This window comes from Brachyhypopomus gauderio, chromosome 9 (genome assembly GCF_052324685.1).
Source record: "Brachyhypopomus gauderio isolate BG-103 chromosome 9, BGAUD_0.2, whole genome shotgun sequence".
Classification (NCBI taxonomy): Eukaryota; Metazoa; Chordata; class Actinopteri; order Gymnotiformes; family Hypopomidae; genus Brachyhypopomus; species Brachyhypopomus gauderio.
This window is the reverse complement of record NC_135219.1, coordinates 13,392,198-13,406,756: the sequence shown is the minus strand read 5'-3', so window position 1 is coordinate 13,406,756 and position 14,559 is coordinate 13,392,198. Positions and strand designations below refer to the sequence as shown.

Sequence of the window (14,559 nt, the reverse complement as noted above, 5' to 3'; positions counted from 1 at the left end):
GCTTTGCTTTTGATTTGTATTTACTTTGTGAGCTAGTTGTATTACCTGCTCAAACTTCTGCTTCCACAAGAGGGATGACACAAGTTTTCCAGTCCCTGGCTGATACATAGCAGCCATTGTATACGTTTCTGTGTTCTTCCTCTGTTTGGAGCAAAGCAGAGCCAAGGATGCCCGGGTGCTGAGGCTAAGGGGGTTGGGATTGTAGGAACTGACACACCAAGAGCCATAAACAGAGGTTGAGGGAGTTGTCTGACCGTAGTTTGGCTTTGTGTAATTTAAGAAGCACCAGCTGACGCTCGTTGTTGTGCGAAGACTAGGGAACTGAAAGAACTGTTGAACATCTGCCAAGTCGGTGAGCAGGAGAGTGTTCCCAACCACACCACCACTCTGACTGGCAGCAAGTTGCACCAGCATGTTAACAGGTATCTTACTGCCCATGGTCTGTTTTAGTTCTTCTTGAGTATCACCTGAGGAGACCATTGACTGTGGGCTTGAGGTGGTTTCAGGAGTAGAATCATCTATGTCAAGCTCCTCTGGGGAGTCTGTTCTTTTAGAAGTGTTGGTAACAATTTGTAGAGGAGGGGTAAAGCTGTCTGCAGGTGGCACATCAGGTAAGTGAGATGCAGAGGGACGTACAGAGAACTTTGATGCTGGAAAATTAGCAGGTGGGGATGAGGACATCCTTTCCTGATCATCTGCTGAGTCATCTCTCTTTAAAAGTTCAGGCTGTGGCGATGTGTCAGTATCTTTTGGTGCACTTGAGTTACTCAGCTCAACTGCACTAAGCTCTTTCACTATTTGGCCATACATCTTTTCCTCCTTGACCCGTTTCTGCTGTTTGGTTTCAATAAAGAGCTCAAGGCTACTGGCTGGAGACAACATTCTCTTACTACCTCCGATGCTAGAGGATGCATCTGTTGTTGAGATGGTTCCTGATGTTAAAGACAAGGGAATGCCTGTATTCAGTCGTCCAGGTAATGGTTCTGGAATTTTCCAAAGAGGATACTGGAAAGATCCTTCTTGGTTACCTAATATCTTGGATAAACTGAATCCTATTGGGTGTTTTGAGGACATTCCTGTAAGTGAATTAGTAGGTACATTGTCTGAGCATATTAGTCGTATAGATGTAGTGCTCTGAGCATGAGTAGCTAGAATTTGTGAAACGCTTGTGTACATAACACTACCATACGATGGCACATTGGTTTGTATCCTAACAGGGACAAGCATTCCAGGGAGAGATGGCTGTGAACCAACAGCCTGAGTGGCAAAAACTGGCTGAACTTGTTGTAAGAAAACCGAACTTGTAGTGACCACCTTCGAGGTGCCAATATTCTGTGTAGAAGCTCTTGAGGGATATGGATAATTGTGTCCTGCCCCATCAGTCTTTGAGTCACTTTGTCCCTGGATTTGATGAAGAGGGTGGTGTGATTTTTGCAGCATAGGCTGTACATTTGGCTGCCTGATATGCTGTTTCTGCAGCTGATTTGTTTGGAAAGCTGGTTGCTGTTTGGGTAGTTGTGAGGCTTCAGGATGCCAGAGGACTGACTGGAATGGCAAAAATGCAGACGATGCTAGACTGCTCTGAAGTGAGGAAAGTTGCACTGCATCCTGGCTCATGTGCTCATGTACTGAAGCCTCACTGTCTGTGGAAAGCTGACCTGGCAAGCGAGGTGACCTCTGCAGTAAGTCTTCTGATTGGCTGTCTTCACTGATGCTCTGCTGAAGCAAGCGATGTGATCCAGGAACTGGCTGTGCTCTTTTGGGTCTTATTACATCACTGTTACACACAGAATGAGATGCACCTGTTAGAGCTGAGGATGCTTGCCAAACTGAATTGGTACCATGTTGGTCAGAATATTCTTGCTTGATGTTCAACTCAGAGCTTTGCTCTTGAAGCACAGCTTCAGGGTAGACACTTAAGGATGCCTGTCTAACCAGGTATCCACGCCTACGCTCTTTCATGGATGAAGCACTGGCATAAACCTCCCCTTGTCTTGAAGATGTTGAAAGGCTGCCATAGTCAAATGACTTGCTACGAATTTCTGGAACCTCAGTAGGTAAAGCACAAGGTGCTTGTTCTGATGAGGAGCGGCGCATCTCTTTGTGGTGATGACCTGGTATGGACAGAGAATGACCACTCCCTGGGACAGTTAGAAACTCTGATTGTTTGCTAAACTCATCTTGCTTAGTTGGTGACACTGATTTCATGCTCTCTTCTCTATCAAATGACATTGAGAAACTTGAGCTATGGGACAGATTGCTCTCTTGACTTGGGCTCCTTGAAAGGCTTGTGCAGGTCGATTCGAAACTTGATTCTCCGGATGAGTGCTCCATGTCTGCTAGACGCAGACGCTTTTTCTTTGGGGGCAGTTTTTCTGCTGGGAGTTGGGACAAAGTCTCACTCCTCTGTGGCCACTGGAATTCCTCCACATGTTTTTCTGGGTCTTTAGCTGGCACCTCTGGTTCTTTTTCTGGTTTATCAGGTTCTTCTGTTACCCTGATTTCAGGCACTTGAATGTTAGGTTGCCGTACAAGTTTGTGGGGCATTTGATATTGCTGGCCGGGTGAAATAGATGCTGCTTCACTGTCACTCTGCTGCTGGTGTTCCATGCTTTCAGACCTAAAAAGAGAGTCAGGACTCTGCAGGTCATCAATGTTCTCTGTGTCAGATTGTTCAGACAGTTGACCAGTAACTTTTTCTGGCTGATAAGATTGATGTTCAATTGATTCTGACTTCTCAAATGAGCTTGGTCTACTAAGTGAGTTAGTATGTTGAATAACAGATATTACATTGCCAGCTGCCTTTCTGTCGGCATCTTGAACGAGAACCACATCTTCTGGACCTTTATCAAAACTTTCGGATGGACTATAACAGCTAAACATAGATCCTTTACCAGTGGGAGTGGATCTTGAAGATTCCTGACTTCCTTGTTTTAGATCATAGTCCCCAGCTGTCTCAACAGAGCCACTTCGAGTGTCATCATACTGTCCAGGGCAGTCCTCCTCATCACCAACACTCTTTTCTTTGCGACGCTTCCTTGTGGTCATCTCTGACATTCCAACTTTGGTACAGTAGGGTCCATATGCTGTGCGTATTTCAGGACAAGCAAGCTCTGATCCTGAACCTTTAAACTCAGGCATCAATTGTCCTCTCTCAGCTGGTTTCATTGTTGAACCTGTTATCTTCCCATAGCTCTCAGATTCCCCATGCTCAAAAGCAGCTTGTCTCCTCAGTCTCCTCAGTCCAGCAGCTCCGGGATAAAACACATCATCTGGAGACATCATCTCATCAAACGAGTGACTCCCTCTAAGACCTGGTGGAACATTCAGACTAGCTGGGGAAGGTGTAGGCATTGAGTTACTTCTTATGAGAGGCCCAGATTCAGAAGGAGCTTCCAGGAGCCCAGAATTGCTTTGGCAAGGGCCTCCGGGATACTGCTTGGGGTCACACCCTGAAACCATTTGGGAATCTGCAGAACCCTCTCTGAAAAATATATGATCATCTGATATCTTTCTCATGTCCAATTCTATCATGGCACCAGACTTAATGTGAGGGTCTTGACTGGCGGTAAGAGCCATACCAACTGTAACAGGCTGTCGAGATCTGGAGTTCGGCCTGTAGTACCACGTTCTTCCAAACATGATCTCCTCATACGACTTTGCATTGGTGTTAGGCGGGCTAATCTGTTGTTCAGCACTCTCTGAGCGGGAAAAATACCCAGAGTCAGTGCTGCCTTTGCTATGAGGACTCAGCAGATTTAGAGACTGCTCTGAGTCCTGTCCCTTTTTCTCAGTGAGTCTTAAAGCGAGTCTCTGTTTGATAGTATGTGACTCATCTCCTCGTACCATTTGTCCTCCGATATGAGATCCTTTGATTTCAGTGAACTGCGTACACTCTATGGCTGCTGATGGAAGTCCCTGTTTTGGGACAATTAAGATAGGCACTTTCATAGATGCCATGGCCAGTTCTTCTGCTGAATCTGCATATGCAGGCTCTCTACCCTTTTCCATTGTGCCTTTGTCAGATTCAAATGATATTTGGGGTACAGGACTACTCTTTTCAGGGTACATTGCGCCTTCAGCAGTTTCTTCATCAGTATCTGTACTTTGCTCTCCATCAGAGTGTACCTCTGCTTCACCAACTGAAGATGCCTGATCGATGTCTGCACGAGTAGCCAGTTCAGAGAATGGAACAAGTCCTGCTTTAATAGCATGAGCATGAGATTTTCTATGCTTATATAAATTGCTCTTGGTTTTGAAAGAAAAGCCACATGGGCCACAGGGATAGGGACGCTCCCCTGTGTGAGACCGGATGTGCTTTTTAAGCACACTGGGCTTAGCACATGCCCTTCCACAGTACTGGCAAATGTACTTCCCTGGCTTCTTGGGTTTCTGTTCCTTCTTATGTCCTTCTTCCTGCTGTTCAGAGCCTGACTGGGAATAGTGGCCAAATCCACTGGGTAAACTTGGAGATTTCTGGCGGGGAAAAACTCCATGAGAGCGGGCGTGAACAGGAAACATATCATCAGGTGGCAGAGACTGTAGTTGCCCTGGGAAAGTCCAGGCATGGGCCTCCAAGCCAGGTTGTGGCTTTGTACCAGTCAAAAAAGGCTTTTGCATGGGTTGCTGTGGGTATGAATGTGGTAACTGGTAGGGATATGACCGAGGAAAGAACTGACTTTCTTGAGATGACGGAGACGCACCACTTAAAAGCATCTTTCCAGAGCCTGCAATACCTGTCCCACTGACAGCACTCTGTGGGCCTTCGTGATGCAAATGTCTTTTACCTTCTGGTTCAACATAAGTGCTTCTTTTTGTACCAGCAGAGGGCTCAGAGACCCACTTTCTTTGTAAAGGGTTCTTCTCACGTGGTTCTTTACTGCATCTTGGACCAGCAGCTGTTCCACGTGACTCCATTTTTCCTATTTTTCAAATGGGTTTTCTCAAGGTGCTGTTTATTAAATTGCATTCAAGTATATAGTCATGCCAGGTCAACGACTAACAATGACATCTAAACAAAAAGTCCTCACTTTCCATTTTTTAAGAGTTGCTCCACATTTGAATTTCCAAAATATTTCAGTAATTATTAGTGCATGTGCTTTCCTCTTGGCATGGTTCTGTTCATCAGACCCTTGTTTCATCCACTTTTTTCTTCTCTTTAATCCCCCTGTATCCCCTTGTTATCTATAAAAAAAGATACAATGAGAACAATTTTAGATTAACAATTTTTAGTTGACCTCAGCATTTAAAAAGGATTATGTTTCAAATACAAAACATTTAAATGTTTTGGAAAAAAATGATAAACCTAGTGTATTATATAAATGTTAAAAAACAAAGAGAAGTATTTCATAGTCCAGAGAGCATGTCAAGACTTTTCAATGAACTGAAGCAGAGGAGGTAGCAGCCTCTCTCAGCCCATGAATCACCAGTAGCAACCAAACCCACTCAGTTCCTAAAAAGACATAGATGTGTAAAAATAGCATGTGGAACGCAAGTGGCATTCAACGTCATATGTATGTGGGTGTGTAAAGGGCTATGAAGAAACTACACGTCACACGTGTGTGGGCGTGTAAAGGGCTATGAAGAAACTATTGACTTTTTTTCTTTCCTGTGTATCGTTCTGCTGTTAAATGCATCAACACTAAAAGATGCGAAATACATATGTGGTTGAGTCTACTATAAAGCCTTGACACTGTATGGAACCAAAAGACTGTAGATTTAGTGTCTGTGATGGTAAGATTGTGAACATATCCTCCGTGTAATATACTGTCTGATCTCCGACCTGATGGTAAAATTCTGTGTAAAGTATTTCCTGATCTCAGACCTGATTGCAATCGACGATGTTGCCTCAGTGAGGAAACTGTGATGCTGATGTGTGGAAGGCAGTGTGAAATCTAAAAACAGCAGAAACACCGCTGGTGTTTATAGCACCTGAGACATTCACTTTTGGTTCATTTTGATTTCATTTTGTTCCACAGGAAAACATGCACAAACCAAGACAAATAATTTTCATGTAAAAGGGTTTAACGTCATAAGAATCTGAGGCATATCGGACAAAGCTGTTTGTCACATTACAGCCCCTGACCCCTATGTGTGTATGTCTAGTCCGTGTCTATATATGTACTTCCTGTGGGTGTGGCAGTTTGTGTATGTGTTCACCCATCTCGTTAGTCCAATGTGTTACATGCAGTGCTCGTTATGTGTTAAGTATATATTGTGTGAGTTAGTCTTGTCCCGTGTTCGTTTTTGTGAGTCCAAAGTGTTTGCCATAGTGTTACATGTTTTGCTAAGCACTGCTCGCACAGTCAACCGTGTTTGTCATTAACAGATTCAGAATATTTTAAAACTGTAAATAAACACGTCATATAGATAAAATATTATTTAGTTACCTTTCGAAGTAGAAAGCTACATTCATGTTCACATTCATTCATGCGAAAGAAACAGAATAGTTTATAATACCATAACATAGGGTGTGAATAGACAGATCCCCATAGGTTTCTTCATAATGTCATTCTGTACTTTATGCTTATGTCTAATGTCACAGTGGTTAGAATATGGGGGAATTAATTGAAATCTACAAAATATAGGCTCTCATTTTAAAATATGAACATTCTACTCTAAACTCTAAACAGACAGTCCAGATAGTCTTGTGTGTGTGTGTGTGTGTGTGTGTGTGTGTGTGTGTGTGTGTGTGTGTGTGTGTGTGTGTGTGTGTGTGTGTGTGTGTGTCTAAGGTTTTCTGCTGTATCATCCTGCCCTTTTTGTTCATCCTTCTGATGCTTTTCATCAATGAATCAAAGGTCAGCAGTGACACTAGGAGTGACGGTGTCTGAGAGGCTCCATGGCACACAGGAAGGTGATGTGTGATACTGGGCAGTTTCGTACATCACACACACCAAGCCAGGCGACTTTCTTAGTGTGGCCATTGTCAGGTCAAGGCTGGGCGATGAACTCTTGACCCTGATCAAGACTGACCCTTGACCCCATCTCCATTGAAATGAAAGATGCGACGTCAAATTCCTGAAGACTCTCACGCAAGGCCCTGCAGCACCACCCACATCAACTGTGATTCAATAGAGATTTTTAACACATAATCTTTTCTACAGAAATAAGAAAACATTTGTTTTTTTCTCTTCAAGGCAGGACAAAAATATATTTGGGACACACTTTTTATGAAAGGATGTATTATCCGGATGAGTCTGTGTGAGTGAAATATACACACACTGTCAACACGAGCAGTCATCCCACACAGTCTTCATTCACTCCACATTGAAACAATGACTAAGTCCAATTACATAAACCAAAGAGGAATAAATAAAAAAATCTCATATATATCATGTGGTCTTTATATCATGCTGGGGACCTGTCACACACACATCGCACACACAGATACACACACACACACACACACACACACACACACACACATGCATGCATACACAGATACATCCTCCAAAACACATTTCAGTCTGTTCCTGTTATCTCCATATATGTCCATATATGTGGACAATATCAGGGAGACACTGCATCCACACACCACTGTGCATCCACACACCACTTTGCGTCTCCAGTGTATGAGGCATTACCAGCACCATCATCACATACACCACCTTAGTGATTGGGGAAAAGAACAACGTTCTCACAACAGCTCCAAAGCCAATGTAAAAACACCTTTCCTGACCTCATAAAAACACCATTCCTAACCTCATAAAAACACTATTACTAACCTCATAAAAACACCATTCCTAACCTCATAAAAACACCTTTCCTGACCTAATTAACACACCATTCCTAACCTCATGTTAAGCACCCTTCCTAACCTCATAAAAACACCAGTCCTAACCTCATAAAAACACCCTTCCTGACCTCATAATAACACCCTTCATGACCTCATAAAAACACCCTTCCTGACTTCATAAAAACACCATTCCTAACCTCATAAAAACACCCTTCCTGACCTCATAAAAACACACTTTCTAACCTCATAATAACACCCTTCATGACCTCATAAAAACACCCTTCCTGGCCTCATAAAAACACCCTTCCTAACCTCATAAAAACACCTTTCATGACCTCATAAAAACACCACTCCAAACCTCATAAAAACACCCTTCCTAACCTCATAAAAACACTAATCCTAACCTCATAAAAACACCCTCCCTAACCTCATAAAAACACCCTTATACGGCCTTATACGGCCAGGAACACCTTCCTAACCTCATAAAAACACCCTTCCTAACCTCATAAAAACACCCTTATACGGCCTTATACGGCCAGGAACACCTTCCTAACCTCATAAAAACACCCTTCCTAACCTCATAAAAACACTTTCTAACCTCATAAAAACACCAGTCCTAACCTCATAAAAACACCCTTCCTAACCTCATAAAAACACCCTTCCGGACCTCATAAAAACACTATTCCTAAACTCATAAAAACACCATTCATGACTTCATAAAAACACTCTTCCTGACCTCATAAAACACTCTTCCTAACCTCATATGGAGCTGAGGCATTTGACACGCTGACTTGGTGAGCCTTGTGAGGAGATGAAGGTTCTCCTAACCCTAACCTTGGGTCTATATGACAATGAATGTGGCACCACCCCTAAAGGGATTTATGACAGGTATAAAGGGGTTTATGACAGGAATAATATCACATTCTGTACCATCTGCACCAAACACAGGACTGAAAATTTTTGCTTTCACTTTTAAATTAATAAACCTTTATATAAGGAACTAAACAAACATATCTAACACTTTTGCTAAAGCATATTCCTGAGGTATTTTAAATGAAATGAAATGTGCCATATTTTTGTCAATTGTGATTTTTACACCCCAATCGAAATTAGTCCTCCGCTTTTAACCCATCTGTGCAGTCAGAACACACACACACACTAGTGATTACTAGGGGGCTGTGGATCACACGTGCCCAGAGCGGTGGGCAGCCCTAGCCCGGCGCCCGGGGAGCAGTTGGGGTTAGGTGCCTTGCTCAAGGGCACCTCAGTCATGGCCTGTCTGGGAATCGAACCCACGACCCTCCGGTCACAAGACCAGTTCCCTAACCGCCAGGCCACGACTGCGGAATCACACTATTTTAAAATCACACTCCTATTAACCTGGTACCTGGCCAAAGTGCAACAGCCATAACTGCAAATAAATAAAGGTCATTCAATCAAGCCTTCTGTTTGTAGCTCTTTCCATGTTTAAAGAGCTGTTGTTGCTATTCAAAAAAGTGGAGTGTTGTGACATGCAGCTATGGACCCAACACACCTGGGCATCTGGTTTTATGCCCCTCCAGAGAGCAGAATCAGGACTCCGTGAACTGAGGATTTGCATGAGTGCTCAAACAGAGTCAGAGGCTAACGATGGTGTTACTAGGTCATGGATGGAGATGAAGTACTTCTTGATGCGCAGGTTCCAGATATCGGGTTGCATCTTTTCTCTGCTCTCTAAATGACGTCAAGCCATGATAAAAGGGACGTGTACTCTGAGCAGAGCCAAAACATTTTTGTTCTGTTGCCTTTTGCATGGCAGACCCTGAATAATTCAACCATTTGCTAATTGTTTCCATTCAGTAATTCCAAAGTTTATCGTAACAGAGTTCCCTTTGGGATTCATCATGGTCTTACCGTGGTCATCATACCTTACCTCAGGAGAACACATTCTTGTTGTTGTTCCTCTTGCAGTTGTTTGTTGATCTAAGCTTTTTTTTTGTTTGTTTGTTTCTTAGCTTCAAGTTGAAAAATGCTACTCTAAGTGTGTTTTCAGGACATGGATGGACAGGGAGGTTGTGCTATGTGGATTTTCCTACATTCATGCTCCAACTATTCCAGCTCATTAGTGATAGAGGGAAATTTTACAACTCCAACTGGTTTTATCAACTGGCACAGAGAAGACTGAGAAGCCGACAGGGGGATAAATCCCACAGTGCAGTGCGGTGTTCTCACATGCAGCTGGCCTGCTGCTCTCACCACCAATCATTCAAGTACATTCTGTAAAAACAATGCAAGCTCAATAACTATCATTTCATCTCCAGTAGCTGTACAGAGGAGAGGCATCGGTCCTCAGGACATTTCTGAGACCCTGAGTAATGACCCATTCACATTATCCTTATATCACCTCCTTCTTCTGTTTTACTCAGAACTTTCTTCGCAGTTCGGCTTTTCCTCCTGCCAAACGATTCCTCTCTCTATCTCTCTCTCTCTCTTTTTTTTTGCTCACCCAGCAACTTTCCATAGTGTGTTTTTCCCCCCTTCTTTTTGGCCTGCGTTAGCAGGTCTGGGGGATGTATCACCCCCCTGGAGGGTCCTGCTGCCTCCTCATTAGGCGCCCATGATGGAGCACAGCCCGGCCCAGTGGCTGATCTCAGCTCTCACGGCAGCTGAGAGGCCGGAGCGGCGTGTCGAGGCGGCTCCGGTCACGTCCATATGGTCAGCAGAGGAAGACACAGGCAGCTTTATATTTATATTATGCATTCCAGTGGCCCAAGGCTTCCACATGACAGCCCGAACACAGGCGAAGGTGAGCGTGCCACACTCACAGTGCTCTTTCCTCTCACACAAAGAAGCAGACGCAAAAAAATAAAAAATATCTGGAGCAGAGAGGAAGCAATTAAATAAGAGCAGAGGTATTTTTAACGCTATGGACAGGAGAGGTTGAGTGTGTGTGTGTGTGTGTGTGTGTGTGTGTGTGTGTGTGTGTGTGTGTGTGTGTGTGTGGTGTGTGTGTGTGTGGCTGATGTACAAGTGCTGGAAAGAGAAAGCATGCGTGGGAAGCAGCCACAGCCATCCTGAGACAGGGTGAGGAGCGTGGGTGACAGGTCCAGCGTGGGACGTGAGAGAGAGAGAGAGAGAGAGAGAGAGAGAGACAGGAGAGAGAAAGAGAGAGAGAATGGAAGAGAGAGAGAGGAAGAGAGATGACGGGAGAGAGAGACAATGTGAGACAGACGATGGCAGAGCCATGCAGGGTTATGGAGCCGTGGAACCGTGTTCTGGGGAAGGGGGTGCGGGTGACTCAGTGCAGTGCTGCTGGAGGTCTGAGCAGGACAGCCACTGCACACGAGCAGACGCGCCCCACCGTCCCCTCCGACACGCACAGCCCAACACGCAATTATCCCGCAGCTGCAATGCCCGTTATTGGAAGGAGGCAGAGGGAGTGAATGTGCCGGAAAAAGCGTCCCATCAGCAGGCAAATGACAGGCAGTTGCTTTCCTGAAGACTCTACGTCAGTCTATTCCCACGGAAGGAGAAGTAGAGAGATGTATTCGCTGTAATTAGTGTGCAGACAAAGCAGAGCAGGATCACATTAACCATTCACCTGTCACCATAACTATATCAGTGGAGAATGTTTTGAATAATGACAACTAACTGTACAGTTCCTTCAATAGACTGCTGCGTGCTAAAATTCAACTCAGCCATAACATTACACATTAGATAATACATTAACCACAGCTGCACAGAGCCTGTAGCTCAAAGAACCACCATTCTTTTTCTAGGTGGCCTGGGGGTTAGTGTCACAAACGTGGGGCCATGAGGTTGGTGGTTCAACCCATGCAAGAAGAAACAATGAAGTTCCTCAGAGCATTTGTTAACCTCTCTCTCCTGTCTGCACTTTGAGTGTTAACCTCCTCTTTGAGTTTTTGTTAAGCTCTGTCTCCTCTTCGAGTGTTTGTTAACCTCTCTCTCCTCTTTGAGTGTTTGTTTTGTCCTGTCTCCCATCTTTCCCTCCATTCTTCTTCTCCTCTCTCTCCCCCTATCTCTCTCTTTTTCGTATCTCGCAACCGGAATGTCTCATTGGTTTGGAGGGAGGATGTTCATGACCGTGTCCTGTAGGTGGTGACTTTAAAACAGGCACACACACTCAGTGCACTTCAGATTATTGTTTTTATTATTATCAGATTATTCTGCAGTGTGATGAACGAGCAACACTGGCCTTGTGGCAGTGTGGTAATCTGTAGCTGTTTAGTGTACATGTTCCCCTTAATCCCTGTTTAGTGTACATGTTTGAGTGTTTTAGTTAACATGCTCCCCTTAAGCCCCATTTAGTGTAAATGCTCCCCTTAATTCCTGTCTAGTGTACAGGCTCCCTTAGTTCCTGCTTAGTGTACATGTTTTCGAATTTTTAGTGAACACGCTCCCTTAAACCCTATTTAGTGTACATGGTCCCCTTAAGCACACAGCATCACCATACTAAAGGAAGGATGAGGAATGAAGGAGAAAAACTCCAGGAAAAAGGGGCTTCGTGTTGGTCTTAATTGTCTACGGAAAGACTGTCATATTTTCCACTGGGTAAGCTTGGAACCATTACGAAGCTAGCCTTCATTACATTTTCCACAACATTTTGCAGAAATGTCAGGAAGCAGCTGTAGACATAGATTCATTATCTTTCTGGATCCTGGGTTTTTCCTTCTTACCTAGTAACCAGGTCTGGAGGTGAGTCGAACTCCTTATATAGTTTAAACCTCTGACCAGTTGCAAACTAGTTGTAAAGGGGCGAAAAGTCTCAGAGGGATAACTTAGCTGTTCCTTCTTTGAACACAGTCAGTCCGTAATCCTGCACTCTTCTCCATTCTTACAGCCAGTCTATAATCCCGTACTCATCTCCATTCTTACAGTCAGTCTGTAATCCCACACTCATCTCCATTTTTACAGTCAGTCTATAATCCCACACTCATCTCCATTCTTACAGTCTATAATCCCACACTCATCTCCATTCTAAGAGGCAGTCTGTAATCCCACACTCATCTCCATTCTTACAGTCAGTCTATAATCCCACACTCATCTCCATTCTTACAGTCAGTCTATAATCCCGTACTCATCTCCATTCTTACAGTCAGTCTATAATCCCGCATTCATCTCCATTTTTACTCCTCTGGAGTCCAGAATGCCATCATCCTCAGAGACAAAGGCCACACTGCAACGCAGCCAAAACACGCTGATTCAGAATCCCTCATAACTCCCTCAGCTGGGAAGAGGGAACCCGTGTGTGGGCCATGATCCTGACTGAAAGACCTGGAGCATCTGCCAGCGGCGTGGCCTGGCTTCCCGGAGTAGACCAAATAAATGGCTCTAGTCATAGTCCAAGGTTAACAGCTCAGATCTGGCTGGCAAGCAGATGAGAGCACAGCAGCTGCCAACACTGCTCGGTGCATCAGGCAAAATAAAAGCCCAGTGCTGCACACCATTGCTGCACAGAGGGGTAGGCAAAATAAGAGTCTGATTTGGACCACTGTCGCTGCATTCAGTGGCATTCAGTGGCAAAATAGAGGTGCACACCTCTGCAGCACAGAACAGCCAAGATTCAAATAATGCACATAATTTCTGGACAAAACATCAGGCGAAATAAGAGTCCTCCACCTCTTTCATCTCTAGCTTTGATGCCACAACACTCACATTGGTAGCATATACTTCAAATGAGGCAGAAATGTATGCTGGAAGGCGAGAGCTCGTATGCAGATGAAACTCAGACATTAAAATTACATCCAATAAAACAGATTCTGGGCAGTTCACCAAGATACTGAATCTGACTGAAAGATGGCTTACTAAGTAATCTTGTAATGGGATTGTTAAGTCTTCAAAACAAAGTGACAGTACTAAGCAACTGTACATAAATGTACAGCCTCATACACACATCCTGATAATTCAACAAAACCCAAGAAATTCTAACTACTGCCATTAAACAATTCCTAGATTCAAGATTCAAGACTTTCTTCTGTTAAAATGTGAAAAACAAGCATGAAATAAAACTGTAATGAAGGCAACCACCATAACCAGGAGTCAAACCCAGGTTCGAAAGGAGGTAAACAGGAGCTTTGACCAACAGACCCAAGAGCTCCCTGGCACAACCCTAAGTGACGGCCTCCATCACACCATCCTTCCCTCCGGAGAGACAAAAACAAAATGACCAAAGAGAGTATGAGAGGATATGCAGATATGAGGCCATCTGGATGGGCAGTAATGAACACTGCAGTGAGGGATTATTAAATGTAGATCCGCAATGCAGTGAGGGATTATTAAATGTAGATCCACACTGCAGATAGGGATTATTAAATGTAGATCTACACTGCAGTGAGGGATTATTAAATGTAGATCCACACTGCAGATAGGGATTATTTAAAGTAGACTGATGGCAACCTGATCAGCAGTTTTATTAGTAACAGTAAATCAGACATCATCAGTGATGCCCTTTTATCTTGCGACTGCCCCTCACTCCCGCCCCTCCCTCACCCCTGTCTCGCAACCACCCAGACCAGAGCGCAAGCCTTGATCTACACCACTGTAGACTGTGGGTGCAGGCAGGGTGGCCATGTGGGCTTGTGTGAGGAGCAGTAGCTTGGACTCACCCAGCGATGATGATGACGATGATGAAGATGATGAAGATGATGAAGATCTGGGTGGTAGATGCTCAGCTCTGAACCTCCTCTCCACAGCCAGGTCAGACGGAGGAACAGGGCCCGGCGATGTGTTCAGAGGGTCCCCCCAGCCAGGGTGCTGAGTCTACGCAGACCACTGTGAAGAGAGAGGAGAAAAGGAGACATATTATAGGAGTTATAAAAGAG

The 14,559-nt window shown here is 44.3% G+C and overlaps 1 protein-coding gene across 6 annotated transcripts in view; it reads right to left on the bottom strand.

Moving 5' to 3' along the window:
- hivep2a (HIVEP zinc finger 2a) overlaps positions 1-14,559 on the bottom strand; it is a 78,256-nt gene that overhangs the window by 10,266 nt on the left and 53,431 nt on the right. For all 6 annotated transcript variants that reach the window (XM_077017316.1, XM_077017314.1, XM_077017317.1 and 3 more), the window contains 2 exons: positions 14,344-14,509; positions 46-5,184 (listed from right to left, as the gene is read on the bottom strand). In XM_077017316.1, coding sequence (XP_076873431.1) covers positions 46-4,917 — 4,872 coding nt within the window. In that variant the 5' untranslated portion in view covers positions 4,918-5,184; positions 14,344-14,509. The remainder of the gene's footprint in view (positions 1-45; positions 5,185-14,343; positions 14,510-14,559) is intronic.